At 34.6% G+C, this 25,913-nt stretch overlaps 2 protein-coding genes across 3 annotated transcripts in view; both read right to left on the bottom strand.

The window, feature by feature from the left end:
- LOC106469561 (copper-transporting ATPase 2-like) overlaps positions 1-25,913 on the bottom strand; it is a 75,476-nt gene that overhangs the window by 45,603 nt on the left and 3,960 nt on the right. Inside the window, exons 1-2 of one of the 2 annotated variants that reach the window (XM_022398101.1) lie at positions 7,593-7,803; positions 3,899-4,154 (exon numbers count right to left, since the gene is read on the bottom strand). In XM_022398101.1, coding sequence (XP_022253809.1) covers positions 3,899-4,009 — 111 coding nt within the window. In that variant the 5' untranslated portion in view covers positions 4,010-4,154; positions 7,593-7,803. Of the gene's footprint in view, positions 1-3,898; positions 4,155-7,592; positions 7,804-25,913 lie in introns of those variants that run through there. The other variant, XM_013930056.2, reaches the window with a different exon arrangement.
- Positions 13,431-15,440, bottom strand: LOC106469560. The gene is made up of 2 exons (XM_013930055.1): positions 15,344-15,440; positions 13,431-13,960 (listed from the first exon to the last, which is right to left on the bottom strand). Exons 1-2 carry the CDS (start codon positions 15,438-15,440, stop codon positions 13,431-13,433), a joined length of 627 nt encoding a protein of 208 aa, XP_013785509.1.

The raw sequence follows: 25,913 nt of genomic DNA, 5'->3' as shown, positions 1-25,913 counted from the left end.
CACAGTTCTAAGCGGATATTGCTAATGAGTGAGGAGAACGAACGACTTTTCTTTACTTATACTCTACAAGTAGCCCACAGAAAAATTATACAAGTTTATCTATTTATACAAAAATTCGTGTGACAGCCAATCAAACAAACTTATTAAATTCAAGTAACACAATATCTATGACATTAAATTAAAACAAGACATTTTGCAGCTCATGCTAAAATATAACTAACACCAAAACAAAATCATAATTGAAATCCAATTTATTTTCAAATCTGAAAATGTAAATAATACAGATAGTTTCGTAATGAAAATTGTATGTTACTGTTCATCTTTCTTTTGCAATGAATATATGATTTACACTGTTGCACGTCTTCTTACTATAATGGGCGTAGCGTGTATATGTATTTATCTATGTATGTGACCGAAATAATAAACACCATGTGGCGCCATCTATTAAATGGCACCACAAACAAAATGTTTTAACAAACTCACACTTTGGGTATTCAAGATTCAGACATTTAGAAAAATATCTTTATGCAACATCTTTATCACAAAACACACTTTTAAATAAAAGTACTCTTCTCTCAACAAAAATACGACTTTCACTTTAACCATACGTGAGGGTTTGATTATATCTTTATTGATGTAATTTGTAAATATAATACTAAAAAATGGAGTTCTTACAAAAAAAAACGTTTTTTTTCAATAAAGGGTACCACTTTTAATAAATAAAAACATTACAGTTTATATCAGCACAATCCGAACACTTTTCCCGTGCAGTAATTCTCAGAAAAATATTTCTTGTAGAAAATGTTCACTTTTTCTAAAATTATTATGATGAGGTATGAATAATACGATTAGTAATTGCTAGCAAAAAGATCCGCCCGTATGGCGGCGTTTTTGCTAGTGAATATAATGTACTCAATCTAGATCAGAAATAAGAATATTTATTCATACTTTTCAAGAGTTGATTAATCATTTACAAGAAAAATGAGTAAAATTTACATCATTCATATGTTACATCAACACGTATAACGTCATATCTAGTAAAAACCACCAGAAAACAAATAACGAATATAATTCTTCAAACAGCAGCAAACGAAATCACAAAGTGATAATATTACTTTCTTTATGTGGTATAAAAAGATTAAGTTAGGCTTAGTTCACGGAACTAACAACTTGGTATATTTAATAGCTGCCACGTGCAATTCCGTCATAAAAATAACCACACAATTCCGCAGTTTTTCACAAAATTGCAAGCAAAGAACTGTGGTTAAATTTAAAGAAAGTGAATCTGCGGATAATATGAACACACACACATATAAAAAATAGTAATAAGCCTTATGCGTTTACTGAGCTATCTGTAAAGGCAGAGATGACGATGTTTTGTTACAAGATGCTGTATTATTTATCCAATAGTATGACGACTATATATAACTTATTTTATTTTCACAAAAGGTAAAATTGAAAATACAGTTAGACCAGCAAACCATAGGTATAGTAAGGCTTTATAATAATGGTGGTACGTATATGATACTGTTACGACAGCGGAAGTCACGTGACTCTGGTAACACACGTCATGAGATTCTCGAAGGATCTTGACTTTTCCTGGCAACTCTAGTCTTTTCTAGGCGCCCTCTATTTTAGTATATAAGCCCGGCAAATAAAGCGGAGATCTAATTGCATATAGACAGATAATTGACTCAAGCGAGCGGTATTGGCCGTAAGTAAAGTGTGTGAATTGTTGTGAATTATAGTGTGTGTTGAAGTCAAAGTCACTGTGGAAATTTTGTGTATTACAAAGTTGTATTGAGAAAGAATAAACTAGTTTTATTTAGGAAAGGATTTGTATCGCTGAAGTTCCTCCGGAAGAATTTATATCGGAAATTAACAAACGACCAGAGACGTAACAATACTTAAGGAGTTTTTAGGCCCTTTTTAACTCGCATATTGTATTTTAACTTTTAACTTTCGTGAAAATAAATCTGTAATGTCATAATCAAACAATTAGTTCACTGTACAATACCGAATAATAATTTTGTAGAAATACCACAATACTGTTCATATACCTAAAATAATTAAGTTACTAAACGGTAAGTTTAAAATGGCTTACAAACTTTATGACTACCATACACACAGCGTTTCTTATTTATTGACCCATATGGTGCTGATGAGCCTTGAATAGGCGAAACTGCAGGCAACAGCAACAACAAGGGCGTGTGTTTTCATATAGCAAAGCCACATCGGGCTATCTGCTGTGTCCACCGAGATGAATCGAACCCCTGATTTTAGCATTGTAAATCCGTAAACTTACCGTTGCCCCACCGGGGGACTTAACAGCAGGGGGGTACGGCGAATCAAATAATATATTAGATCTGTACGTCAGATTGTGTTTTCAATTTTACCTTTGGTGAAAAGAATGGTTATCTGTAATATTATCAAACAGTTGGTCCAATGTATAATACCGGATAAATCTGGCGCAGTGTCATAATATTATTCACATACATAAATTAAATTTAGGTAACTATTGAAATGACGAGACAAGTTAAAAAGACAATAATATAATTGTCCAATAAATTAAACAACTTTGCTAAAGTAAGGTTAAAATTACTTTCAAAGATTTTAAACATGGATATCGTCATATTTACGTTAAGATGCTAAGAAACAGGTATTTTCTTAGTTTTGTATATATATTTAATACTTGACTGAATAAAAAATATATTCTGTAGAAAAAATATTAACTCTTCAATATTGTTTTAGTACATCGAAGTCCGCGGTACGCGCTAGATAAACTTAACATATTTTTACGACGCTATCATAAGTCATTATCTCAGAAATAGTCCTGAGTATTGATAAGCCAATTACCAATTGAGTTCAATATCTTTACAGTTGTGTGTATTAAGTGGTTATCAAATATGACAAAAACTGTTTGTTTCTTAGTTAAGCACAAAGCTTACTGTGCTCTGCCCAGCATGGGTTTTGAAACCCTGTTGTATAATGTTGTAAGCCGGCAGACATGCCGCTGTGCCACTCGAGGGCGTAAAGGAGCTGAATATTTAACACTAACAGGCACGTTCTCCAATGTTTCCTGTAATTTTTTTTTCCAAAATTGTTATACATAACAACGTTTTGGGACAACATGAGACCAATTGGTCCATCTCGGCTGTTCCATCCTCTAAACTAAAACTATTAAAATAGTCTTAAAGCCAACCATTATCGTTCATATAATACTTACAATAGAAAAACTTGCGAATTACTCATAAGTATATTCTGAATTTGTATTTTAAAAAGAAATACACGAGGACGCTGGTCTTTATTTCTGTTATCCTCAACTTCAAGACGTTTCATATAAACGTTTATTACTGCAATCCAAATCCTAGAAACATCCAGATAAACAGCAATTGTGCAAGTTATATCTTCAATTACACTGATTGAAATAAATGTAAAAATTAATATTACTTTTTTTTTCATTCAACATCGACTGTATTACGTTTTGAATACAATCGATATATATTAGTGGGCATGTCTTGATAGCGACCTATGGCGAATAATTAAAAAACATATTCCTCAGTAGTCTTATTTGTACAACATGCTTTTATAGAAAAAAATGTTTTAACCTTTTTTCACACTCAAATAGGTTGTGCACTTACTTTCAAAATGTTTTATGTCATGAATACTTGAAATATCAAATATACACAGTTATTGAAAAAATAAAAATTACTTTGGAAAACTTGTTCTTTTCATATCAATTAAAATACATTTTTATAAAAAGCTCGACTTTTCAGGCTACAAAATATGTTTTAAAAATCAAATAATTTGCTTGAAATATTTAACTGCCAATTTTAATGAAATTAATATATGTTGACGATTGTTTATATATATATATATCTTGCTTTAATACGCTCACCTTAATACTCTTCACCCCAGGAACGCTTGAAATATTCTTCTCAATAGTGCTGACACACGATTGACAAGTCATACCTTCTATTGCCACTATTGACGTTGCGTGTTCAGCCATGACGACTTCTTATAAATTAAACTGCACCCAACTGATGTAGCTTGTTGGAAACTTCAGGCGTAGAAATAAATACACACGTCGTCCTTTCTAACTTTCGTGTCAGGATGATTGGATAGGCAACTTTTTGTTGGGTAGTTTGGCCTTCCTTAAGATAACAATAAATAAACAATCAATGACTACTCTTTACGTGGATATAAATACACGTCGTCCTTTCTATCTTTCGTGCCTGGATGAGTGGATTGGCAACTTTTTGTTGGGTAGTTTGGCCTTCCTTAAGATAACAATAAATAAACAATCCATTACTACTCTTTACGTGGAAATAAACACTTAAATTAAACGCTGTTTTTTATCATTTAAAACGTATGTTTTCCCTTTCGTTTTGTTTGATTTTAGTGTTTTTGCTAATGTTGGTATTGTTATCACGTGTATGAATTAAAACAACACGGTAATACATGCACGTTTGTCTGTGTGATAGTATTTGATACAAATACGTGAACTTAGTTAATCAACAAACCGTGTGCATGGATGGTTGGTTTTCTTGTTGTTTGAGTAAGTAATGACTTTTAACTGAATTATGCTAGTAATCTTTGTAAAAAGTACGTATTGACTTATTCGTGTAGTTTTTCTTCCCAGTTACATGCACACATATACATCTTGTACAACTGGCTAACTTGTATGTTTCAGAAAAATTAATTTTATTGATGGCTTGTTATTTGGATTTATTCAACTCTTCTCAGACGAGGGGACATCGTTAGATAGTCTTGACAAGCCTGTGGTGATAATTTTTAAGTTTTCACTACTTGTAACTGGTTTATACAATAAATCGCATTGTGATTATAATTACTTTTATTATTTCAAACATCTTGTTTGCTGAATAATTTATAAGAATTAACTAGTAGCACCAGTTCTATATATTCTTCAAATTCTATATAAATACAGTCTCACTGTGACGAATAAAATACAACTAAAAACACCAATATACAGTTCAGCATTATAAGAAGCATATTATTGATGTTCGTTTGTTTCGATTTCCCCTTGTCCAGTGTTACTGATGATGTTTAGATTTCTGTACAACAGGTATATCTTTAGTGACAAGTGATGAATAGCATTATTGACTGAGCTTTGTATTTAAGTATAAGTCATTTTAACTTTAACAATTTGTTAGCTTTTCACACAATACAAACTAAGACTTACTCCCTATATATATAATTTACTATTAATACTGATGTTTTTATTTCATTCAGAAAAATTATTCACTGTTACAAATGAAACAACGTAAACCTAGTCATATTTAAAAACAATTATAATTTCCTCACACATATACCTAATCTTGGGTATTAGTTTGAAAAATTAACGAAATAGATAAAATCTTCTAAAGCTTCTCCTTCTCTGGTCAGAACAGTTAAATATGTTGTATTCTCATGTTCAACGATTACTAACAGATACTTGAGATTCGAAAACGAAAAGATTTATAGAGTGATAGCCGAAAATTTGACTTGATTAAAGAAATTGAACACAGTGTTAAACAGGGTAAAATAAAAATATTTACAACAAGAGTCAAAAACTGAGTGTGTTCAAGATGTTATGTTAAAAAATGTAAATCAGCAAGTCACGTAACAACACAAAAATCAGTTGCAAAACACGTCCACGTGACCGAGGTAACAATATTCAAGATTATCTTCATCTAGAATGGCAAACAAGTCTCGGTTTATTGCATGACAAACATTCAACCACTGCATATCTCAAGCAACTGACGAATGGAATGGGTATTCATGTTCTTTCATATGTAGATATACTGATCCAATTGTCAAATACAGTGACGTTCGATTTGTGTATGATTACACTGTTGAAATGGGTGCCGGTAAACTGTTATACTCGTACATTTAAATAAATTATGGAAAGCGTGTAGGGATGAGGAGTGTGCTTTGGACATGGCAACCTTACAACGGAGTATTTTACCATGGAAACTATTGCAAAAGGTGAATGGTCATCAGCTAGAGCACTACCTGACATGGTGAAATGTACTAACGACGTGGGGAGTCTCCAAGATTCATTTAATGACATTAATCTAGATTGAAAAAGTATATTGTATATGTAGAAACAATAACACCATTTCTCTCAGAGCACAAAGGCTAAGTACTTCATGAGTTGTGCCAAGTACAAATAGGGAGACTTAACTTCCTGGTAATTCTAAACTTAAACACTAATGTTGTTAGTAGAGTATAAACTCCACAATATTGTCCATGAAAAATACCATGTCTTCAAGTGTTTTCTGGCCTTCCTCAGCTGTACTTCAAATTTTGAAGTCCGCTTAACTTTACACAAAAAGAAATAATAAATTGTGGGAATTGATAAAAACACCCAAGTGGGAAACTTGCCTTGTGTATGTACAGCAAGCACATAACTTAAGGTCAGCATTGCACATGTATACACATACAAACACGCTAATTAATCCTAGCGCTAGCGGCATGAAGTAGTGAATTCAACCTGCGTCTACTTAGCTGGGGCATTTACGTGCTTATTTTTTTAACAGTAAATATATATTTTTGAAAGCGTGCCAAATCAGATGTGAATGAAAAAAGAATATCGATTAATATGTACACAAATAATACTCTTCATTCGTTCGCTCTCGTTCCCAGGGTTAACCTACCATACCTCAGCTGAGAACGAGAGTATCATTCGGTGTAACTGCTGCTTCCGGTTATTTCTCACATTTTGTTTATAGTTTTGGTTTTGAATTTCGCGCAAAGCTACAGGAGAGCTATCTGCGCTAGCCGTCCCTAATTTAGCAGCGAAAGACGAGAGGAAATGCAGCCAGCCATCACTACCCACCGCCAACTCTTGGGCTTCTCTTTTACGAACGAATAGTGGGATTAACCGTCACATCATAACACCCTCACGGCTGAAATGACGAGATTGTTTGACGGGACAGGGATCCGAACCCGCGACCCGCAGATTGCGAGTCGAACGCCCTAACCACCTGGCCATGCACACTTTGTTAACCTTAAAGGGAACGCACTTTCCAATACCATTTGAAGATGTGTACTGTTAGCAATATCCCGATCTGCATATCACTGCTCTGTTTGAGTTGGTTCCTTTTAAACCTTTAAAGATCTAGTTGAACAATAATGATTACAATGCAAGTGTCTTGGATAGACGAAACAAACAAAAATACATGAAATCCGTCCAAAATATTTGAGTGAAGAAAAAAAGTAGAAATTTTACTTTAGCTCAACCAGAAGGTGATAACACCTGAAGAACAACTTTGCATTACATCATGTTATTTACGTGCTGTTTGGCTTATAATTCACCTAAGAATCATCACCGAGTTACATTGACCAAAATGTGATGTGATGAATTTGAAGTTAAGCTGAATGTAATTTTAATTTTACAAAACACGAATAAAATAATGAAATGTTAGTAATGCTAAGTTGCTTTATTTTGCTGTGTTTAGGAGATATTGCCTACTATTTGAGATAAAGTAGAATTCTTAATTATTTTTTTTGCGTTCAATTTATTGTGGATTAATTAAACTAGTATTGTGGTATTAATTGGTACAAATAATTACAACTCTAATACTTACAACTTCGATCAAATATGTGTTCAAAGTCACCACTTCCAAATCACTAACAAAATGTCACTGCTCGTACACCATTCCAACGAAGAGCAACGTTTGCTTAGGTTCACACGGGCGAAGCAGGTGGCTTTAATCAGATCTCGTCCATACGTGACTAACGGAACACACAACATGTACCAAGATATTCTGCTTGTACATCAACGAGTGCAGTCTCGACAAACAGGTTATTACATTACTTATAAACTTCGACCTTGAAGCTTTGACAAGATTGTCACTAACTGACGCTTTAAGGCGATTATTGACTGTATTTGTTACCATGGGGAAAGTTTAAACAGACAAGCACATGTGATGAAAGTCGAAAAACACTGAAACAATAACGAACTTAAAGTACTCACTCCCCCGCACCCCACCCCCTGCAGTCATCTGTTCTCTTCCTACAATATACTGAAATGATTTATAGCTGTATAATCATACACATTTCTTGTTCCAAGGTTTATTAGAAACAAAATAAAAATGAGTGTATCATTAAGATGAATTACTAACAGAAAGATTTATATGTTCCCGACTATACGTAACAACAACGTGTAAGAATACAAAATCAGGAACTGTCGTCAAGAGTGACTGAAGTTTAAGTGTTTGTGAAGTGAAGTGTTTGTATGATGTCCAGACACCAGTCAAAGGTGGAGTCAGAACACACATTATTACCTCAAATGTGGTGCCCTGAGAGTGAATATCAGACCCAGAGTTAATTTCTAATAACTATGGAAAATATACGATTCTGAAAATTTGCTTACAAAACTATTATTAACATACAACTTTTTTTTGGTGTGCAGTTCACCAGCAAAACTCACACACATTAAATGGAAATAATTCATTCTTTATATTCAATGAAAACTCAAGCAATGATAAACATATTCATACATTTCACCCTTGCATAGCTAGTTTAGCGAACATCTTGAGTAAGATATATCTAATCAAAAGCACCTTAGGTGTGTGAAAAAAAAAAAAAAAAATGCGGTAAAAAATTTTTTTTTTCAGTGTACGACTAAAAGGAATGAAATCAAAATTGGCGACCAAACTGGTAGCTACACTTATAGTACTGTTTGTTTGTAATTAAGCGCAAAGCTACACATTGGGCTATCCGTACTCTGCCCACCATGGGCATCGAAGTCTGGTTTCTAGCGTTGTAAGTTCGCAGACATTTGTGGGCTATAGCACTGATAAGAATATTACAGTAAATGTTCATTCATTAGTTAGCTATGCCACGTATTTTGTTTTACTCGCCATCATGCCTCAAGTTGAATAAAAATGGAACGCAGCCTGGCTAAATAATGAATGAATATTTACTGTAAAATTCTTTTCAATGCTATAAATGTAGCTACCAGTTTATGCGCCAATTTTGATTTCATTCCTTCAAGTCGCACGGTCACTCCTTTTTTAATAAATATTCAAACATGCCCTACATATCTGACAGACTCCAACATCTGACAGTGAAGTATTTCGATAAAAATCTTTAAAAAACTTAACAGAAATTATGAAACATCTCATACATAATAGTACCTAAGTATCTTTCCCCATTAATTATAATACATAAGCCACCTATAGCTAGATATTGCAATACATCATTAGATTAATACATTATCAGTGTATTATTAGGGTATATATGTAAATAGACTTCTAGTAAGTTTAACTAGAGAAAAGTGCGTGAGCGATTACAGAACTGTTAGTGAGTGTGCAGGGCTATTGCACGGACCTAGCATCAGAGAAGTGTTCTCCACGCATAAATGTTAAGATTGTGTTAAACTTGGACATGGCTTATGAAGAGGGTCGGACGAAGTATCCGCTAAAATGCTCCGGCCTTCGTGTTAATACATCATTAACATTTATAGTAACTGAAACAAACAACTTTACGGGGGGATGAGCCTTACTCCCCCACCACCCAAAAGGTTGACTTTTTGTCAATACACACAAACAAACTACAGCAAGTAACATAGCTGACACTCGACAGTAACCCATATTAGATTTAGGATTGAAACCCTATTATTCGGAACAGACTTTTACTTTACAGAACCAACCAGATTCTTTATAATATATATGGTGGTAGTTTTATTTCTCTAAAACAGTGTTAATAGCTTCCTTTATAGTAACGTCATGGAATTTAGATGAACAGTGTCTTGTCATACCCCCCATGCAATTAAGCATCATTATTTATGATAATTATTTAAGCTAATATCGCGTGACGCTAAACGCTCTTTAATTAGTATAGTTTCATAGAATTTAGTAAATTTGTGTTGAAAAGTTGGCAACGAATAATCAACAATAACCGTCCACCCGTGTGATTCTTTTGAAAACTTGAGCTAGAAACTGCTAATCTAGTTTGCTTGGCCCAACCAATACTTATGTATCTGTAAATCATTTTTCCTTAGTTTTCTGCTCTAAATCAGAAGTCTTTAATCAGAATGACAAATAGCCAACGGTCACTTTTACTCTTAGGTGAAGTTGCAGTAAAAATTTCAGACCGATAGCTCACGTGACTTTTTGATTTGGTATGCGCAAAAATTTTATTCAAAATTGATCGGTTTTTGTTGAATAACTTTGCACATGTGGCTTATATTTACACTAAATGAGACTCTTAATTGTAGGTTGAAAAGATCTATCAGTGTACCAAGTTTGAAAAAAAAATCCATAAATGTTAAGTATGTTTTCCTATCAAATAAAATTTCCGTACTTTTGGTGGGAAGAATATAAAAAAAAAGGAAGAAACTCAATCAAAATTGGTGATGTTTTATCTCGGATATTTTTTAATGGATTGCCTTGAAATTTGGTATGTGCAGTAAGAGTCTAGTAGAACACATCCATTAAAAATATGTGATAGTTTGGATTACTACAATCCGAGATACAGAAGGTGGAAATTTATCACTCCTGTTATTAACACGCAGTGTGTCCGGCAGTAGGTTTTGGTTGCACGACACACTATCGTGTGTCTTGATCCAGGAAATATTCTGTAAATTTCTTGCAGGTATTCTGCATGTAGTATGACATTCTTGTTAACCAAATGTCGTAAATATGTACCAATCATTTTACTCAAGTAAAGTTTGCATATCCCAACAGCTAGACTTGTATCACTTTGGCCCTGTCTTTTCCCCCTAGAGAGAGAGGCATAACCATCTCAAGGAGTGGTTCAGATACTCGTGCAATTTGGAATAATCCCTAGACATGAACACCATACACATTCAATAGTTAGTCAAGAACATTAAGCATTAAACAACATGTTATTTACTACTATTATTCAAGCCCCCCAGTGGCACAGCGGTATGTCTGCGGACTTACAACGCTAGAATCCGGGTTTCGATACCCGTGGTGGGCAGAGCACAGATAGCCCTTGTGTAGCTTTGTGCATAATTAAAAACAAACAAACAAACTATTATTCAACATAACACAGTTTTTGTTTTAATGACATATTAAAAAATATATATCCCTTACCAAACAATATACACGAAGAATGGGATATACAGTAAATACAGCTGATATGGGTATTAAAAAACCATTTCAAAACACAAAATATGCAACAATATTTTTAATACCCATATGATCCGTTTCTACTATATATTCACTTCAAGTTAGTCCCTGGACATCAGGAATCTCTGCCTATTGTGTGGTCTTTGCCATAACTTGATCACCTTTACAAACTTCTAATATAATCTTGACCTTCGGTCATTTTCATCTTTTGAATTTCTATTCGGCAAAAAATCTCCATGATACGGTTCGGCCCAGAAAATTCAATTTCTGTTAATGGCTGGAGACGGCTTGAATGGGTAATGAAGAAAAACTTTAATATAAGTTTAACATAACAGCAAATGTACAACGTTTCGACAAGGTTTTGTCATCATCATCATTCAAGCCATCTCCAACCATTATTAGTCTCAAAGTGGGTTCCTCGTCATCGAATTTCAATATCTGTTAAGTTCTATTCGATATTTCGCAAAATATTCGGTAGGAGAATTCTTATACAAAGGGTAGCCCTGTGACAATTATGATTACTGTTGTTGTTAAACGTATATTCTACTGCTTAATACATGAAATTATTGATTAGGCAAAAAATGCACATATATGTTTGTTTCTCTGAATAAATCACTTTATTGAAACTATTTGAAAATTAACCAGTTTTTGTTATGTGACGAAACATCTTGTTTTGAACCGACAAAAAAACGGTTAACTTGTTAGTTACACTTTGATCTTCAATTCTTTATGGTTTCCTTATTTCTAATGCTGATAAAACTCCATTCAGCATGCTATTCAAATTATGGCTGTACCAGACGATTTGTTTGTTCTTAAGCACAAAGCTGCACAGTGGGCTTTCTGTTCTGTGCCCACTGGGAGTATCGAATCTCAATTATTAGTGGTAGAAGCCATCAGACTTTTGCCGCCGAGTCAACTTCCTAGATATCAAATCGACTGGTAAAACAATTCAACTTCAGATACCTATACGTAACACTGGAAAACAGAAGTTGGGATTTGGGTGCTAGTTTTTAAATATAAATGTCAACCTCGAAAGGGAAAGATGAAATTAAAAGGTTAGGTTTAAGTTTTGTTTTGAAAAGAGTTATTATTTACGAGTACGCCTAGTTTGTCGTTAATTGGCTCTTTTCTCCTTGTCTATGGCCGACCTCTTGTTCTTGGTCGGTGTTTTGGTCTCGCTTTTATCTGGGAAGGTCAGGTTCCATTTGGACCTTAGATACTGTTTATTTGTTTCTTACGTTTCACGCAAAGCTACTCTAAGGCTATCTGCGCTGGCCGTTCCTAATTTAGAAGTGATAGATTGGAGGGAAGGCAGCTAGTCAACACCACCCACCGCCAACTCTTTGACTACTTTTTACCAACAAAAAGTAGAATTCACTGTCACATTATAACATCCCCACGGCTGAAAGGGTGAGTATGTTCGGTGACGGGATTCGAACCAGCTACCCGTAGATTGTCCTAACTACCAGACTCCATGATACTGAATCCTCCTTCCAATTACCACAAAGCTGGTAACTTACTACATTATTTTTAACTGAGAAGAAATGCGATAAAACAAGTGAAAATGTAGCAAACAAGAAAAAAATAATTTAACATCATCTTTACGTGATGTTTCATTGTAACCAATTGCTATTTCCAAATTCTGTTGAATCATAGAGTAGTCGAAAACTTTTTTTTTATGAATGTTTTGTTACGTAGCTGTAGTATTATAAAAAGTGAATATTGTGAGATTCGCTGCGTTCAGGGATATTTATACTTATATCCATGACTACTAGCCCGTAGGTGTTTCTTACCAGTAATAGGCTCGTTATGGTATTGTAGATTTTTAGTTACCAAGGTGTCACGTGCTTCTAGGGAAGAGTGAATAATAAGCTTACTTGACTGTGAGTAGCCGAGAGTACAGACAACTGTAGACAATATTTCAAGAAGTCAGGTTAAGAAACCATATCAAGTAACGCACATTACTTGTTTAAGTTAAGCACAAAGCTACACAATGGGCAACATTTTCTGCATTTCAAGGTAGAAGACTCCTGCGCTTCTTATCGTAGATATTGCCTGCTTCACCATAAATGCTACTAGCAGGAGGTGATAGATAACGTTACGCCAACTTTGCCAGGTTAGGGAATTTCACTCTGTTTTCACCAGGTGAGTGAGCTTTCCTACTGAGAAAAGTACCGCTCCAAGGTAAACAAACATCAAATTATTTTGATACATGATTTGAAGCAACACATGAACTTGTATTGGTTCTGTTGCTCACCGACATTATTTATGACAAATATCCAGCGATGTAATAGCTTTTTTGTTGCACCAGACATTTCAAGTTTTTTAGTGCTGACTTCCACATACGATCCATCTCCTGAATATGTCTGTTGTTGTAGCTGCACTATACACGTCTGTAGTGCTGCCTTCTATATATGATCCTTCTGCTGAAACTGGAGATATTTCTGTAGTTGTATTAGGACTATACACGTCTGTAGTGCTGCCTTCTATATATGATCCTTCTGCTGAAACTGGAGATATTTCTGTAGTTGTATTTGCACTATACACGTCTGTAGTGCTGCCTTCTATATCTGATCCATTTCCTGAAACTGGAGAGATTTCTGTAGTTGTATTAGTACTACACACGCATGTAGTGCTGCCTTCTATATATGATCCTTCTCCTGAAACTGGAGATATTCCTGTAGTTGTATTTGCACTATACACGTCTGCAGTGATGAATTCCATATGTGATCCTTCTCTTGAAACTCGAGAGATTTCTGTAGTTGTATTTGTATTGTAAACGCCTGCAGTGCTGACTTCTATATACGATCCACCTCCTGAAACTGAAGCGTCTGCCTTAACTTCTTCCTGCTTTTCTTTAAGAAGTTTGATTTTCCCAATTATATACTGTTTCTTCCCCAAATGTCAGCTTGAATCGTGGAGCTAAAACAGCAGCACGAAGAAACTCTGATGTTATATCCTCGTACAGATTAAGCCAGTAGTTCTTAAACGTTTTTTGTTTGCAGACCATATCATTTTTTTCAATCTCTGGGGATTATAGATTGAAGCTTGCTTTCCGTTATTACACAAACTTTCCACGAACTTCCTGATGGAGAACTGCTGGTTTAGGCAATTAGTGAAGTTTTCCAAAAGACTCCACTAATACGAGGTAAGAGAAGAGATCCTATGATGTAAACTGTAAACTCTAACAACATGTTTTCGCTCATATAGTCAAGTTAACACGAGGTCCGTTGAATTCTACCTTGTATTAACACGTTGAACAAGTCCGAGATAATTTTGAAGTGACTAACAATTCACAACCCTTTGAAACGACGCCAATTATGGTGCTTTTTGGTATATATCTTAAACTGGAGTGCATGATTAAAACATAATTCATGTATAATGCTTGCAGCGCAAGCCGCAATGATCCTGTTTGCTGCATCATCATGAATCAGTATATTCACATTCCATGATGTTATTGTCAATGTTACAATCAAGAAACAGTCCTTGACTGTTCATTGAATTTTGTGTAAAGCTACACTAAGACTGTCTGTACTAGTTGTTCCCAATTTTGAAATGATAAACTAAACGGAAGGCAGCTATTCAATACCACTAGCCGCCAACTCTTGGCTATTGTTTAACAGCAAATAGTGGGATTGATCGTCACATTATAATCGTCCCCACGGCTGAAAGGGCGAGTATGTTCGGCGACAGGTTTCGATCCCGCGGCCCTAAGCCCTAGATACCGAATGATATCTTCAACTGTCATGGCTGCCACAAAAAGGGGCAACAGTTCAACACCACAGACTGATGAATAAAATTACCCGTGAGACAGTGGCTACTTACAGTCAGGAAACTTGCGTTGCTGATACTCCAGTTCCAAAGATCTGATACTAATGAGACTGAGTTGGATATCATTTCTTGAACGAGCATATACGACTAGAATAAAAACATCAAATAATTAGTTTCTACTTAGTACGTTATACACGGCTTCAGTGCTTTCAAGAGATGCTTGAAACCTTTATCTTCTACCAGTTATCTTCACCAATTATGTAGTGTATTTATAGCTACATATCCCACTACCTATTTTTCTTATGTTTCCAATAGTGCTTATTCAATGTTCACTTACATGAAGTGAGTTCATACCGAGTAGCTTCATTTCTAACATTTACTTTCTTCATCCATTTTTAATAATAATCGGGTTGTTTATTCTTTAAGTGATTTAAAAGTGTGTTGTTAAAAATATCTTGGCTGCATACCGCTTCTTGAAGTGAATACTTTGGGCTCATAATCACATAGTTGACGTACAGCTTTTGTTTCATCAATGGTGAAGTATTCCCATACTGGACTAGGCATAATGACGAATTGTAAGAACCTTAGTAATTCGTAAATCACAGCCTGTCTTGTTACGCCATTCTTACGTTGTAGCTATGACCAACACACATCATCAAATTTAGCTACGTTTTTAACTGTACGAAAGTGAAACAAAAATTAAATGAGACGTTCTCACAACTGCACACTGGCAGAAAAACTATACGTGCACATCAATTATTGGGCTATTCATTATATTTTTTCAACTTTAGGTTTCTGCTTTCACCTTAAAGATGTTTAGTTTAATAACCCTTTGGAATACATTTTAAAATAAAGAATAATTCAATAGTAAAAGATAAAAACAACTGTTGTAAAACAAGTTATAGAGAAGAGAATTATAACGATAACAATTTAGTTGTTAACTTCTTTTCTTCGTCAAAACGTGAACTTAAGTAAAGAAAAGATGACGTTATGTTTAGGCCTGAAATTCACGTTTTGGTGAAGAAACAAAAAATAACAACTACATAAATAACCAGTTAGTTTGCTGAACAATAATTAATAATCAATCGTGACGGTATGTCACGTTATCCAAACATCTGAAGTATTTTAAGTCATGATTGGTCAGTAAGTGCCTATAAATCACAACAAAATGATAAAATATGTTACCATTTGAATATACTTTTCGTCTGGCGAATCGTTATAATAATAATAAATTACTTTTATTACAGCACAATATTATCAGGCTTACTGTATTTTTAAATATCAGATTATTCATCAGTTTTTCTAGAACAATAGTATTTCAACAACACTATGACCATCATATCCATCGTCGAACATAAAATGGTTGAAATACTATAGCATACTCTTCTTCTTGGAACTATTCAAGAATAAAGAGTGCAGTGGAAAAACTACATTAAGTTCAACAGTGTTGTCTTAGTGGAATTTTACTAATATAACTAAACTATAATCATATCACTGGAGTTTGAAATAAAGGAAGCACTGACGGTATGATAAAAACGAAGAGGAAGTAATTTGATTGGTGGTTTAAGTTTCTGCAGTTAAGTACAGCTTTCGTGTGTTTTCTATCTAAGAACGTCTTAATTCTATTCAGTACGCTTGTTGTAATTCATTCTGACTATATAGATAATTCGTGTTTTTGTTAAATAACGTTCCGCCAAAGCACTGGCATTGATACAGAGGCGCTTCTACCAATTTTAAAAATCAATGTAGTATTATTTGTATTTTAGTGTATTTCAGACTTGGAGAGGGGCTGTGATTAAGGGGGATACCGTAAGTGGAGTGTTTGCTAGACTGTTGAGTTCTTACATGCGCTATAGTCGGACTATGTTTTTCTTAAAACAAATCGCAGTCAAAACAATAACATAGCAGCAACTGTGAATGCATGAATAATCAAGCACTGTTTGTAATTAATTATACTTGTCATAAAACATTAGCATTAGACCTCAGGGCTTTTCCAAGAAGTGTGTAATAGTATTTCACTCGCTATGTCTACCATGTCTGTTGTCAACGACGCGTTTCATTCATTCCATAGCTCATTAGGCCAGCTGGGATATAACAAACACAGTAGTTATATTACAAATGTTATGGTGTGATCGACTTTACTAAGAGTGATCATAATTAATTATATTTCTCATAAGATATTATTCAACCAAACAAAATAAACTTAACCACCTAACAGCCAATCACGAACACAACCAAAAACAAAAGTCTATGATTATGCCCTGTAGCAAAGTTTAATAATGAACTAAAGAATTCTACAGTTAATCCATAGAGATAATTGTGACGTGCTATATAAAAACCAATGTGAAGACCCATTCTTTACACAAGATTATACTGAACAAGAAAAATGTATCGTTTTGAATACACCTGAATCCAATACAATCTAATTACATGCCCAAAGCTGGTGTCGTTTAATGCAAGTTACGCAGTAGTGCTGTTTGTTTTGGAGTACAAAGCTACACAATTGGCTATTTGTGCTGTGCCCACAACAGGTATTCAAACCCGGTTTCAGCGTTATAGCCTTAAGATTTATCGCTGAACCAATGGGCCACTGCAATATTAAAACCACAGCAGGGATAATTGAGCCTTTTCGTTGCCAGGAAATCTCACCACCACCCCCACAGACACACAAAATTTAGCAACAGCTCAAGGAATTTACAAGTAAAGTGTGTGTGACATATGGACATTAATTGTAAAATACTTTAGCTATCTACAGTATAAAACTTGTACTTGTTTTCATAACCTAATCAGACTCTTTACTACTATTCAATAGGATTAAGTTTCATCAGTTAGCAGTTTCTAGATTATTCCATTTTATACCCAATAGCATTAAAAGGTTTAATCTACAATATGAACTGGTAAAGTGCAACTTCCTGATGTCTGATTTAAGCTGTTTATTTTGACATCACGTCATGATAATGAACACAATCAATTCTCTAAACACTTATAACTATGTAAACTTTATCAACAAAGAGAGAAACAAAAGGCTGTACATGTATGCACAAAAGTCAGATGACAGTTTATTCAAACTTTTACTGAAAAATAGGTGTGGGTAGGGGGGGGGGATTGTCCATTAAGAAACTGTCTCAGGGATATTTCCTGTAACATTCTTGAATTTTTTTTTTCAATACGTTATTTAACCTATTCACATACTCTCCAAACTATTACGATAATAAAGCTTTAGATGTTTCAAAATATTAACATCGATAACATTGTTATACGTAGATACACTGTAAATTTAAATAAATCACGAGTATTAAAAATCAAGTATAAACATTTCTGTATCTGAACTAGACAAGCATAGAAATAATCTATATATGATTATTCAACAACGCAAAAAAAACTGTAGAGCATATAAAATGAACACCGATTGAACAATTAAAATGACCTCCTTCACAATTGTATTTGTCTTCAGTGCTATAAAACATGTATATAGCTAAGTAAGCTGCATTTTGAATATGCAAATCGTCATCTCACGCGACAACCACAACCGATACAAGTTTCCTGTGGAAACGGCATGAATCAGAACTACATTTTGAGATTGATTGGAGTTACGTAGGTAGCATGATGTCACCGATAATTAATTGGTTTTGATAAAGGTATGTAACGCCCTTTCCGGTGCAAATTGTTTATACACTCAAATTACAAAGACATGTTTAGATCGCGGATTTAGATTTTTTTCAAGACGGGGATATCCCTTGTACTTAATGGCATTGGAAGATAATGGAATATGAATCAAATTGGAGCACCAAAACAATTTAGAAAAAGGCAAGCAACAAGTTGCGTTCCAGATGTAATACGCAAAGAGCGGCGTCTTGTAAGAAGTGAGAATCAACAAACACAAAAGGCCACTCGACCTAGACAACTGTATCCAACACAATGAAGAAGGATCTCCGTCTGGAAACGAGGTCAACATGATATGGTTTCACCAAGATAAGGCTTCCAGTCATATCTCCCACTCAACCATTGCATATCTCAAACAGTTGGAGAATAAAATGGGCATTCATGCTATTCCATAGGAAGACATACCAGCCACATCACCACATTGCCTGTGGATTTTTGTGCGACCAGCCTATTGAAATGAGAGTTGGGAAACCATCCTCCTTGTACAATAGATGGATAATAAAAAGCCTACAGGGAGGAGTATTGTGCTTTGGGCATAACAGCTTAACCACGGCACCTTTTGCAATGGAAACGAAGCTGCAGGGCTGCTGTCAAGAAGATGCTCGGTCGTCGAATGCATAACGACGTGACGACATGTACTATAACGACGATTTAAAATCGTTTAAAACCTATGGTACTCAGCCAGGTTTAATTTGCAAGATGATGTGTAATCCTAAGAACTCAAGAGTAAAACAAAGAAGAATGTGTAATATGTCAAGCATTCTATACTTGCCATATCAAGGGCAGACGATGCCTTTCGCCCAATAAGATCAAAGACCCACCCAACATTTGAAGGGGTGATATTCCACGTACACCTAGTGAGAGCATCCTTACAAAAATTCATTTCTCTGACAGCAGGTTCAAACATATTTGTCAACAGAGGCTATCAAATGGCAATACATCTACTACAAGAAAAGAAGAAAAAAAAGTGGATGAACTTGAATAACAAACTTGCTAATAAAATTATACGATGAAACCTGCATCGAACTGGTCATTGAAAATAAAAACGTCAAACACGACTATTAAAACAAAATAGGTTGTCGTGAGAAAAATACTCCTAAACATTTTCTTTGATTTCTTATTTTTGTCCCGTGAATAACATAAAACATTCAAATGTTTTACAAAAAATAACTACATGTAAACAACTAGAATATTCAATGCTACACCTACCTTACCTTATCTGATTTGAGGCATGAGTTAGGATTAAATTACGTGGGTTGTATAACAAACCTAGGTCAATAAGAAGTTTAGAAACCTTTCTCCCACATTTTTAATGAATCATTATCTAGACTAGTTCTTTCACGCCATTTAGTAAAAACTGTCAGACAATACAGTGTTTCGCCACATGGCAGCAGTAAAATCGAAAAACAAACTAAAACCTTAGTTTTATAACTGAATTCATCCTACCAGAGCTTAACTTAAAGACGATTAACTTGAAACTAATTATGCATCTATAAAATGTGAAGCCCAATGTATCATTCGACTCACTTGTTAAACTAGTTTGGGTGAATTTCACCTCTAATCAACCCTGGGCAACAACAAACAGAACGACTAAGACTAGGAATATTATAGTAGTGAAATGAACATTTATCTGTATGGTGTTTTCAGATGTCCCACACAGTAATCCTAGATTTAAACTGGAATTTCAGGAATATGCAGCATTGATGTCACTAATTTATTCAGTCAGACAAGTTGTTTAAAATACTATGAATATATGTCAAGCCCAATGACACAGATTATGATGATGACCTGAACAAATGTAGTCGAATCATGCAGCAAAATCCCTTTGTTTGTGCAATAATAAACAATTGTGGTTTAAATGGTGTATTATTTTTATTAAAAAATACAACATAAGATATACGAGTGAATCATTCGAGTCTGAGCTTATTTTATGCTAACAATACCATTCCTGTCATGTGACACCTGTTTCCTTGCACGCGGAGGTACATAGTTCAAAGCCCGTAACTAATCGGTGTTGCCAAGTTAACATATTCGTCGTTTTACGAGCCACATTTCCTGTTTTTTTTTTTTGTTTGTTTTGTTTGTTTTTTTGTTTGTTGTTGTTAAACTCGGATAAACACAATAGTTCGGTTTGTCATCAATAAAACGGAGTGTGTGTGTATGGGGGGGGGGGGGGAGAGATGGGGGTTTAGACTTTCAAGGACCTTTCTAGGACTTGCTTAAAAAAAAAAAAGACATCGAATTGTCAGGATTCCCAGTAATATAACAGTTTGCTTGTTTTTAAATTCTATGACTTTCCAGGAATCTCACGACCTGTGCGAATAATAAATACATTTTAATATAACCACACCGAAATTTCTGATTAAATCTAAAACAAATTAAAGTATAGATTAGTATACGATTTCTGAGCTTTAATATATAACCACCAGCAATGTTTATTAACTCTCACTATATTTTACATCTACGTGTCAAAACTATGACCCTGACCTAAGATATCAGACGGAACTACTACTATCTCAATAGTCTTCTCACAGAATGTTTTAACTGATGACAGATGCTATTTCCCGATTCTGACACATGCTTAAACCACTCTTATTACATACATTTAAAACAAAGACTTCAGCATTGTGTGTGTGTGTGTGTGTGTGTGTGTGTGTGTGTGTGTGTAACCCGAATACTTTAGTCCAGTGGTTCTCAAACATTTGAGGCTCGAGTACCACTTTTGCTTTAATTTTTAAAATTACAAACACATGCCTAATTTTAACAAAAAAAGATAAAACCTAGTAACAAAAATTCATATTTTTAACACTCATTAATGCGTAGGATGCGATTGTTTTTTCTGGCATGATTGAAGACTATGTGGTACCATTTTTGTCAATTCTAAGGGAAGAAAATACTGGCGAGTCTATGCAAGTAGAGGGTAAGTCTATAAGTGGGGGAGTAGTATGTATATGTACGTGGAAAGATCAGATAGGGCTTATTACAAATGTTATGATTTTTTATTAATTATGTCGTGTACGACCGACATAAGCTCCACGTATCACAAGTAGTATGAGTACCACAGTTTGAGAACTCCTGCTTTAGTCGTTATATTCGGCCTATCTACAATAAATTTATCGTAATAAGTTAAAGGGCGTTGAATTAGAGTTAGTGTGGTGGCTGCAATTTGTTCAGCTACCAGATAAAAAAAAAGATGCTTGAGTATTACAATGTGGCAAATGGAATTGTCAGAATCTTACCTTCGATAATCAGAATATGAATTATATTAAGGCTGAATTTCTAAACATTTTCTGGTATTTTCTTTGCACATTAACAGTTTTGAAAATAAGATCTTAGATTTACTTTGCATTAACCCCCCCCCCCTCAGACTGGTTACAAACTACAGCTTGCACTTACTTATTTGGACTATTGTATTATTTCAGTTTTCATTCGGACTGTGCCCAAAATAGGAGTGGCACAGCGATCAATATAAGCAGCGGGATATTCCCTTGAATGTGAAACGAGTTTATCCTCTAATGTGGTAACTAAGATTGTCCGATATTGTACTCAGTCGTTGCACAAAGTGTGTAAGACAATAAATATTTCATTCTTACTGTTCTGTTTGCACAACTATGTCTGTCATTTACTTTACTGGTTTGTTTTACTTCAGACTATCTAAGGAACTTATATTTTACCTTCGAACATCACTGTACCTGAATACAAAGAATACTAAGTTACAAAGAACACTTTGGTAAATGCACATAATATGTCAGTTTTAAGTTGAATGTACTTCTCTGATTTCTGTTAGTACTCTCCATATATAATGCTGAAATTGTAAACTGAGATCCACATGGAAAATATCGTTATGAGATCACATCATATTTTGATGGAAGAAAGAAAGCAGCAGTGAGGTAAGCCTATGTTAAGAGAATACACTAACATCTAGGAGAAGATAGAAGACCATTCCTGAGCTACAGCCTCTTTGCCTCTTTTACATCTAGCCTCAGGACCAGGAGGTTGAACTACAGCCAGAATGTCTTTGAAATAATGAAAGTGCTCAACCACTGGTTACTTCCAACATAAGAAGGTGATTATCCAACAGATATGGTCATCATGATCAAGAGACATCAGGAAATCCTGAAACTAACTGGGATGATGCACACAGAGCTTTGGGATGGTTATCAATAGCAATACAGAGCTGCAACACTGGTTGGAGCACCTAGAGACAAAGAGATGGTTAGAGATGCAGTTTGAAGACAATGTCCACCAGGAGGAACTGCACCACTTGTCCACCATAATTTGGTATGATAAGCATTTAAGCTGAGAGACTAGAGATTATTTGGATGACAAGAAAGTCTTCCAGGATAGCAAGACTGTCTGGTGATGTCACCAGATGAAGTGGGATGTTGGATATAGAAGACTCTTAGAAGAAGTGATAGTTATGATGAGTTTCGTTATGTAACTTTGTACAAGTTGTTCATCGTGTATGTAGTTTAATTGTCATACTATGTTTTTGTAATATTGTTGATGTCACCTTACTGGAAGCTTCTAAGTTTTTCTCATTATGTGTGATATTGTTGCTACTAGATGGATAGATATCTCTTGATTTTTTTGTCGCATGTTATAAACATGTGCAGATACAGAGAGGAAGTTAGTAGAGTAGTAAGTCAGTGAAAGTTCATGAATGTGAAAAAAGGGAAGTTAGACCGCATGATTGTTTAGCTGTAAAAGGCAATATCTAAAGTGAGTTTCACAGTTTGTATTGTAACAGAGATAGAGAAGATTAATTCCTCTTGTCAATTGGGTCCTAAAGTAATCAAACCAACCAGTGTGGACTTTTGACAAAAGCCCTGGATTCAACTGTGGTAACCCATGGGGTAACATAAATAAATTCATCACTGATTGTATTGTAATAAGAGAAATAATTTGCCTTGTCAACTAGGTTCCAAAGTAATTGAACCAGGCTGTGTGGACTTTTGACAAAAAAGAGAATTATTTAAAGCTCTAGATTTAATGGTGGTAAACAATAGCATAAATAATGTTTGAGCCTACCTTTGACTTGTTTTGAATAATATATACATATTACTTTAAAACAAGTGGATTGTGTGCTGTCCATTTATTGTTGAAATTTATTGCCAACAAGTCACCTACTGTAAAGAATCTGCAGCCCTTATGCAAAACCTGACATGCAACACTAAAATGTATACAAGAATGTGCCACAAACCTATGGATCTTAGATATGAATTATGTTTCCTTGCAGATTTAAGAGTTCTTCAACACTATTCAGAAGATGATGATAATGTTCCAGAAGCAATATTAGTATCTCGGCCATTTCGTGATAGAAATGCTGAGCACAAAGGAATACCATTACTGCCATAACCTAGTGACATTGAACTTAATAAGATAACATGCCAATGTTCATAGTAACTGGACTAATTCTTAAACCATTTGCAAGTAATTGCTTGAAATAGCTGGATAAAGGAACAAATGGTAAAATGCCAGATGCTGAGGCTGTACAAAAAACTTTTTATTGATAAAACATTATACATTGTTACATGTTACAGGACAGATAAATTAGAGGTCTTTACCTTATTGACTCCCCAGATAATCTTGTAAATTCAGAAATATTATCTTTTACTTTTGTAAGTAAGTTAAAAGACTCTAAGTTATCCCAGTAAGACAACCTTTAACTCCTCCAAATCATCCTACATTTATCAGCCTTCCTACGAGCTATTCAATATCCTTTCTTACATGAGAAGATCAAAGATGTACATAATACTCCAAGTGAGGCATAACCAGTGAATTTTATGAAAAGATAACTACCACTTTTGACTTCTAATAAATGTCTATAAACATCTTAAAATTGAATCATTCTCACTACTAGCAAAAGAGAATTGACGCAATGGCTTGAGTAACTTTTTCACTGCCATGAGAAGATTCTTTTCTTCAGTCAAGCTGTTAATTGGGTTCTAATTTATATTAAGCATTTGGTCAAAATCCAAATACATTACTTTACACTTGCTGCAACTAAAGGTCATTTGCCAAATATTTGTCCCATTGACTTATCAAAATGAAAGATAGAAGCTTACATGTCTGATATTTGAAACCGTGGAGCATGATGAACTTTTAGAATAAAAAAAGACACCAGGGGGCAGGCAGAATGTTACAGGGATATAAGTAGACAAACTGTACTGCAAGGGTCCAGGCAATCAATGTATTTATATTTGAGAAGCCATAAGTATATTCAGTTCTAAGACAATTGATAGCAAAATATCCAAAAGAAGAATAATTCCACAATAAATTTCAGGGGTAAGGAATTTCAAGAGATTCATACTTCAATATCAGAGTAAAGTATTGTTACGACAGCGGAAGTCACGTGATGTTGGTAACACGTAATGAGTATCTAGAAGATTCGCAAAAAACGCTAGTGTGTTACGACAGCGGAAGGCAAGTGACGCTGGTAGCTCGTGATGAGTGTCTAGAAGATTCTCAAAGAGGCTATGCGGGAGGTATTATCGTATATAAGTGCACTAGACAAAGGAGACAAGGAGAGAGTGGGGAACCAAGGACAGCAGTTACGGTCAGTGGGAACCGAGGATAGCAGATACAGAGATCGAAACTATAGTTGTTGTCAGGCGGAGATAGAGACGGACAATTGAGTCAAGCGCGGTAGTAAAGTGAGTGAATTGTTGTTAATTATAGCGTGTGTTTAAGTTAAAGTAACTGTGGAAATTAAGTGTATTGCAAAGTTGTATTGAGGAAGAATAAACTAGTTTTATTTAAGAAAGAACCTGAATCGCAGAAAAATTAACAAACAAACATACAGAGACGTAACAGGATTATATTTTGTGAAGACTGCAAATTAATCACCTCAAACACAGAAAATAATCCATTTCTGCCCTAAGCTAATATCTCAGAAAACCCATTAAAACTATGAGATTTTTACTAATATTTCATCTTAATATATCTCAGTATCACTCTCTTTTATGTTCAAATACAAAACTCTAAATTTGAGCACAAATGGACATGCAATGTTCATGTCATAAACTCGTGTTCAATTTTGTTCAGTGACACTTTGAGGTAACATGACTTCCAAGTCGCAGATGTTACCTGAAAAATTAATTTTTGAAGAGACCACCATTAAAATATTGTGGTGTCTTTGGTGAAAGCTCAAGATAAGTGCTCTCAAATACAGGAGATATTACATTTTTGCACTAATGTAAAATCCCAACATATAGTACCAGGTGTCTTTTTTTTTTCCCTTTGCTTATGAAAAGTTCACTGTGAGCTTACTACCTATATCTACAATAGTTCAAACAACTCTAATTATTCAATTATGTACCAACTGCCCAGTGTCGGCTAACAATACGAAGAATTAAATTGTGGCGGATTGCT

Source organism: Limulus polyphemus, unplaced genomic scaffold, assembly GCF_000517525.1.
Source record: "Limulus polyphemus unplaced genomic scaffold, Limulus_polyphemus-2.1.2 Scaffold3545, whole genome shotgun sequence".
NCBI classification, from domain to species: Eukaryota; Metazoa; Arthropoda; class Merostomata; order Xiphosura; family Limulidae; genus Limulus; species Limulus polyphemus.
This window is presented reverse-complemented; position numbering and strand designations above follow the sequence as displayed.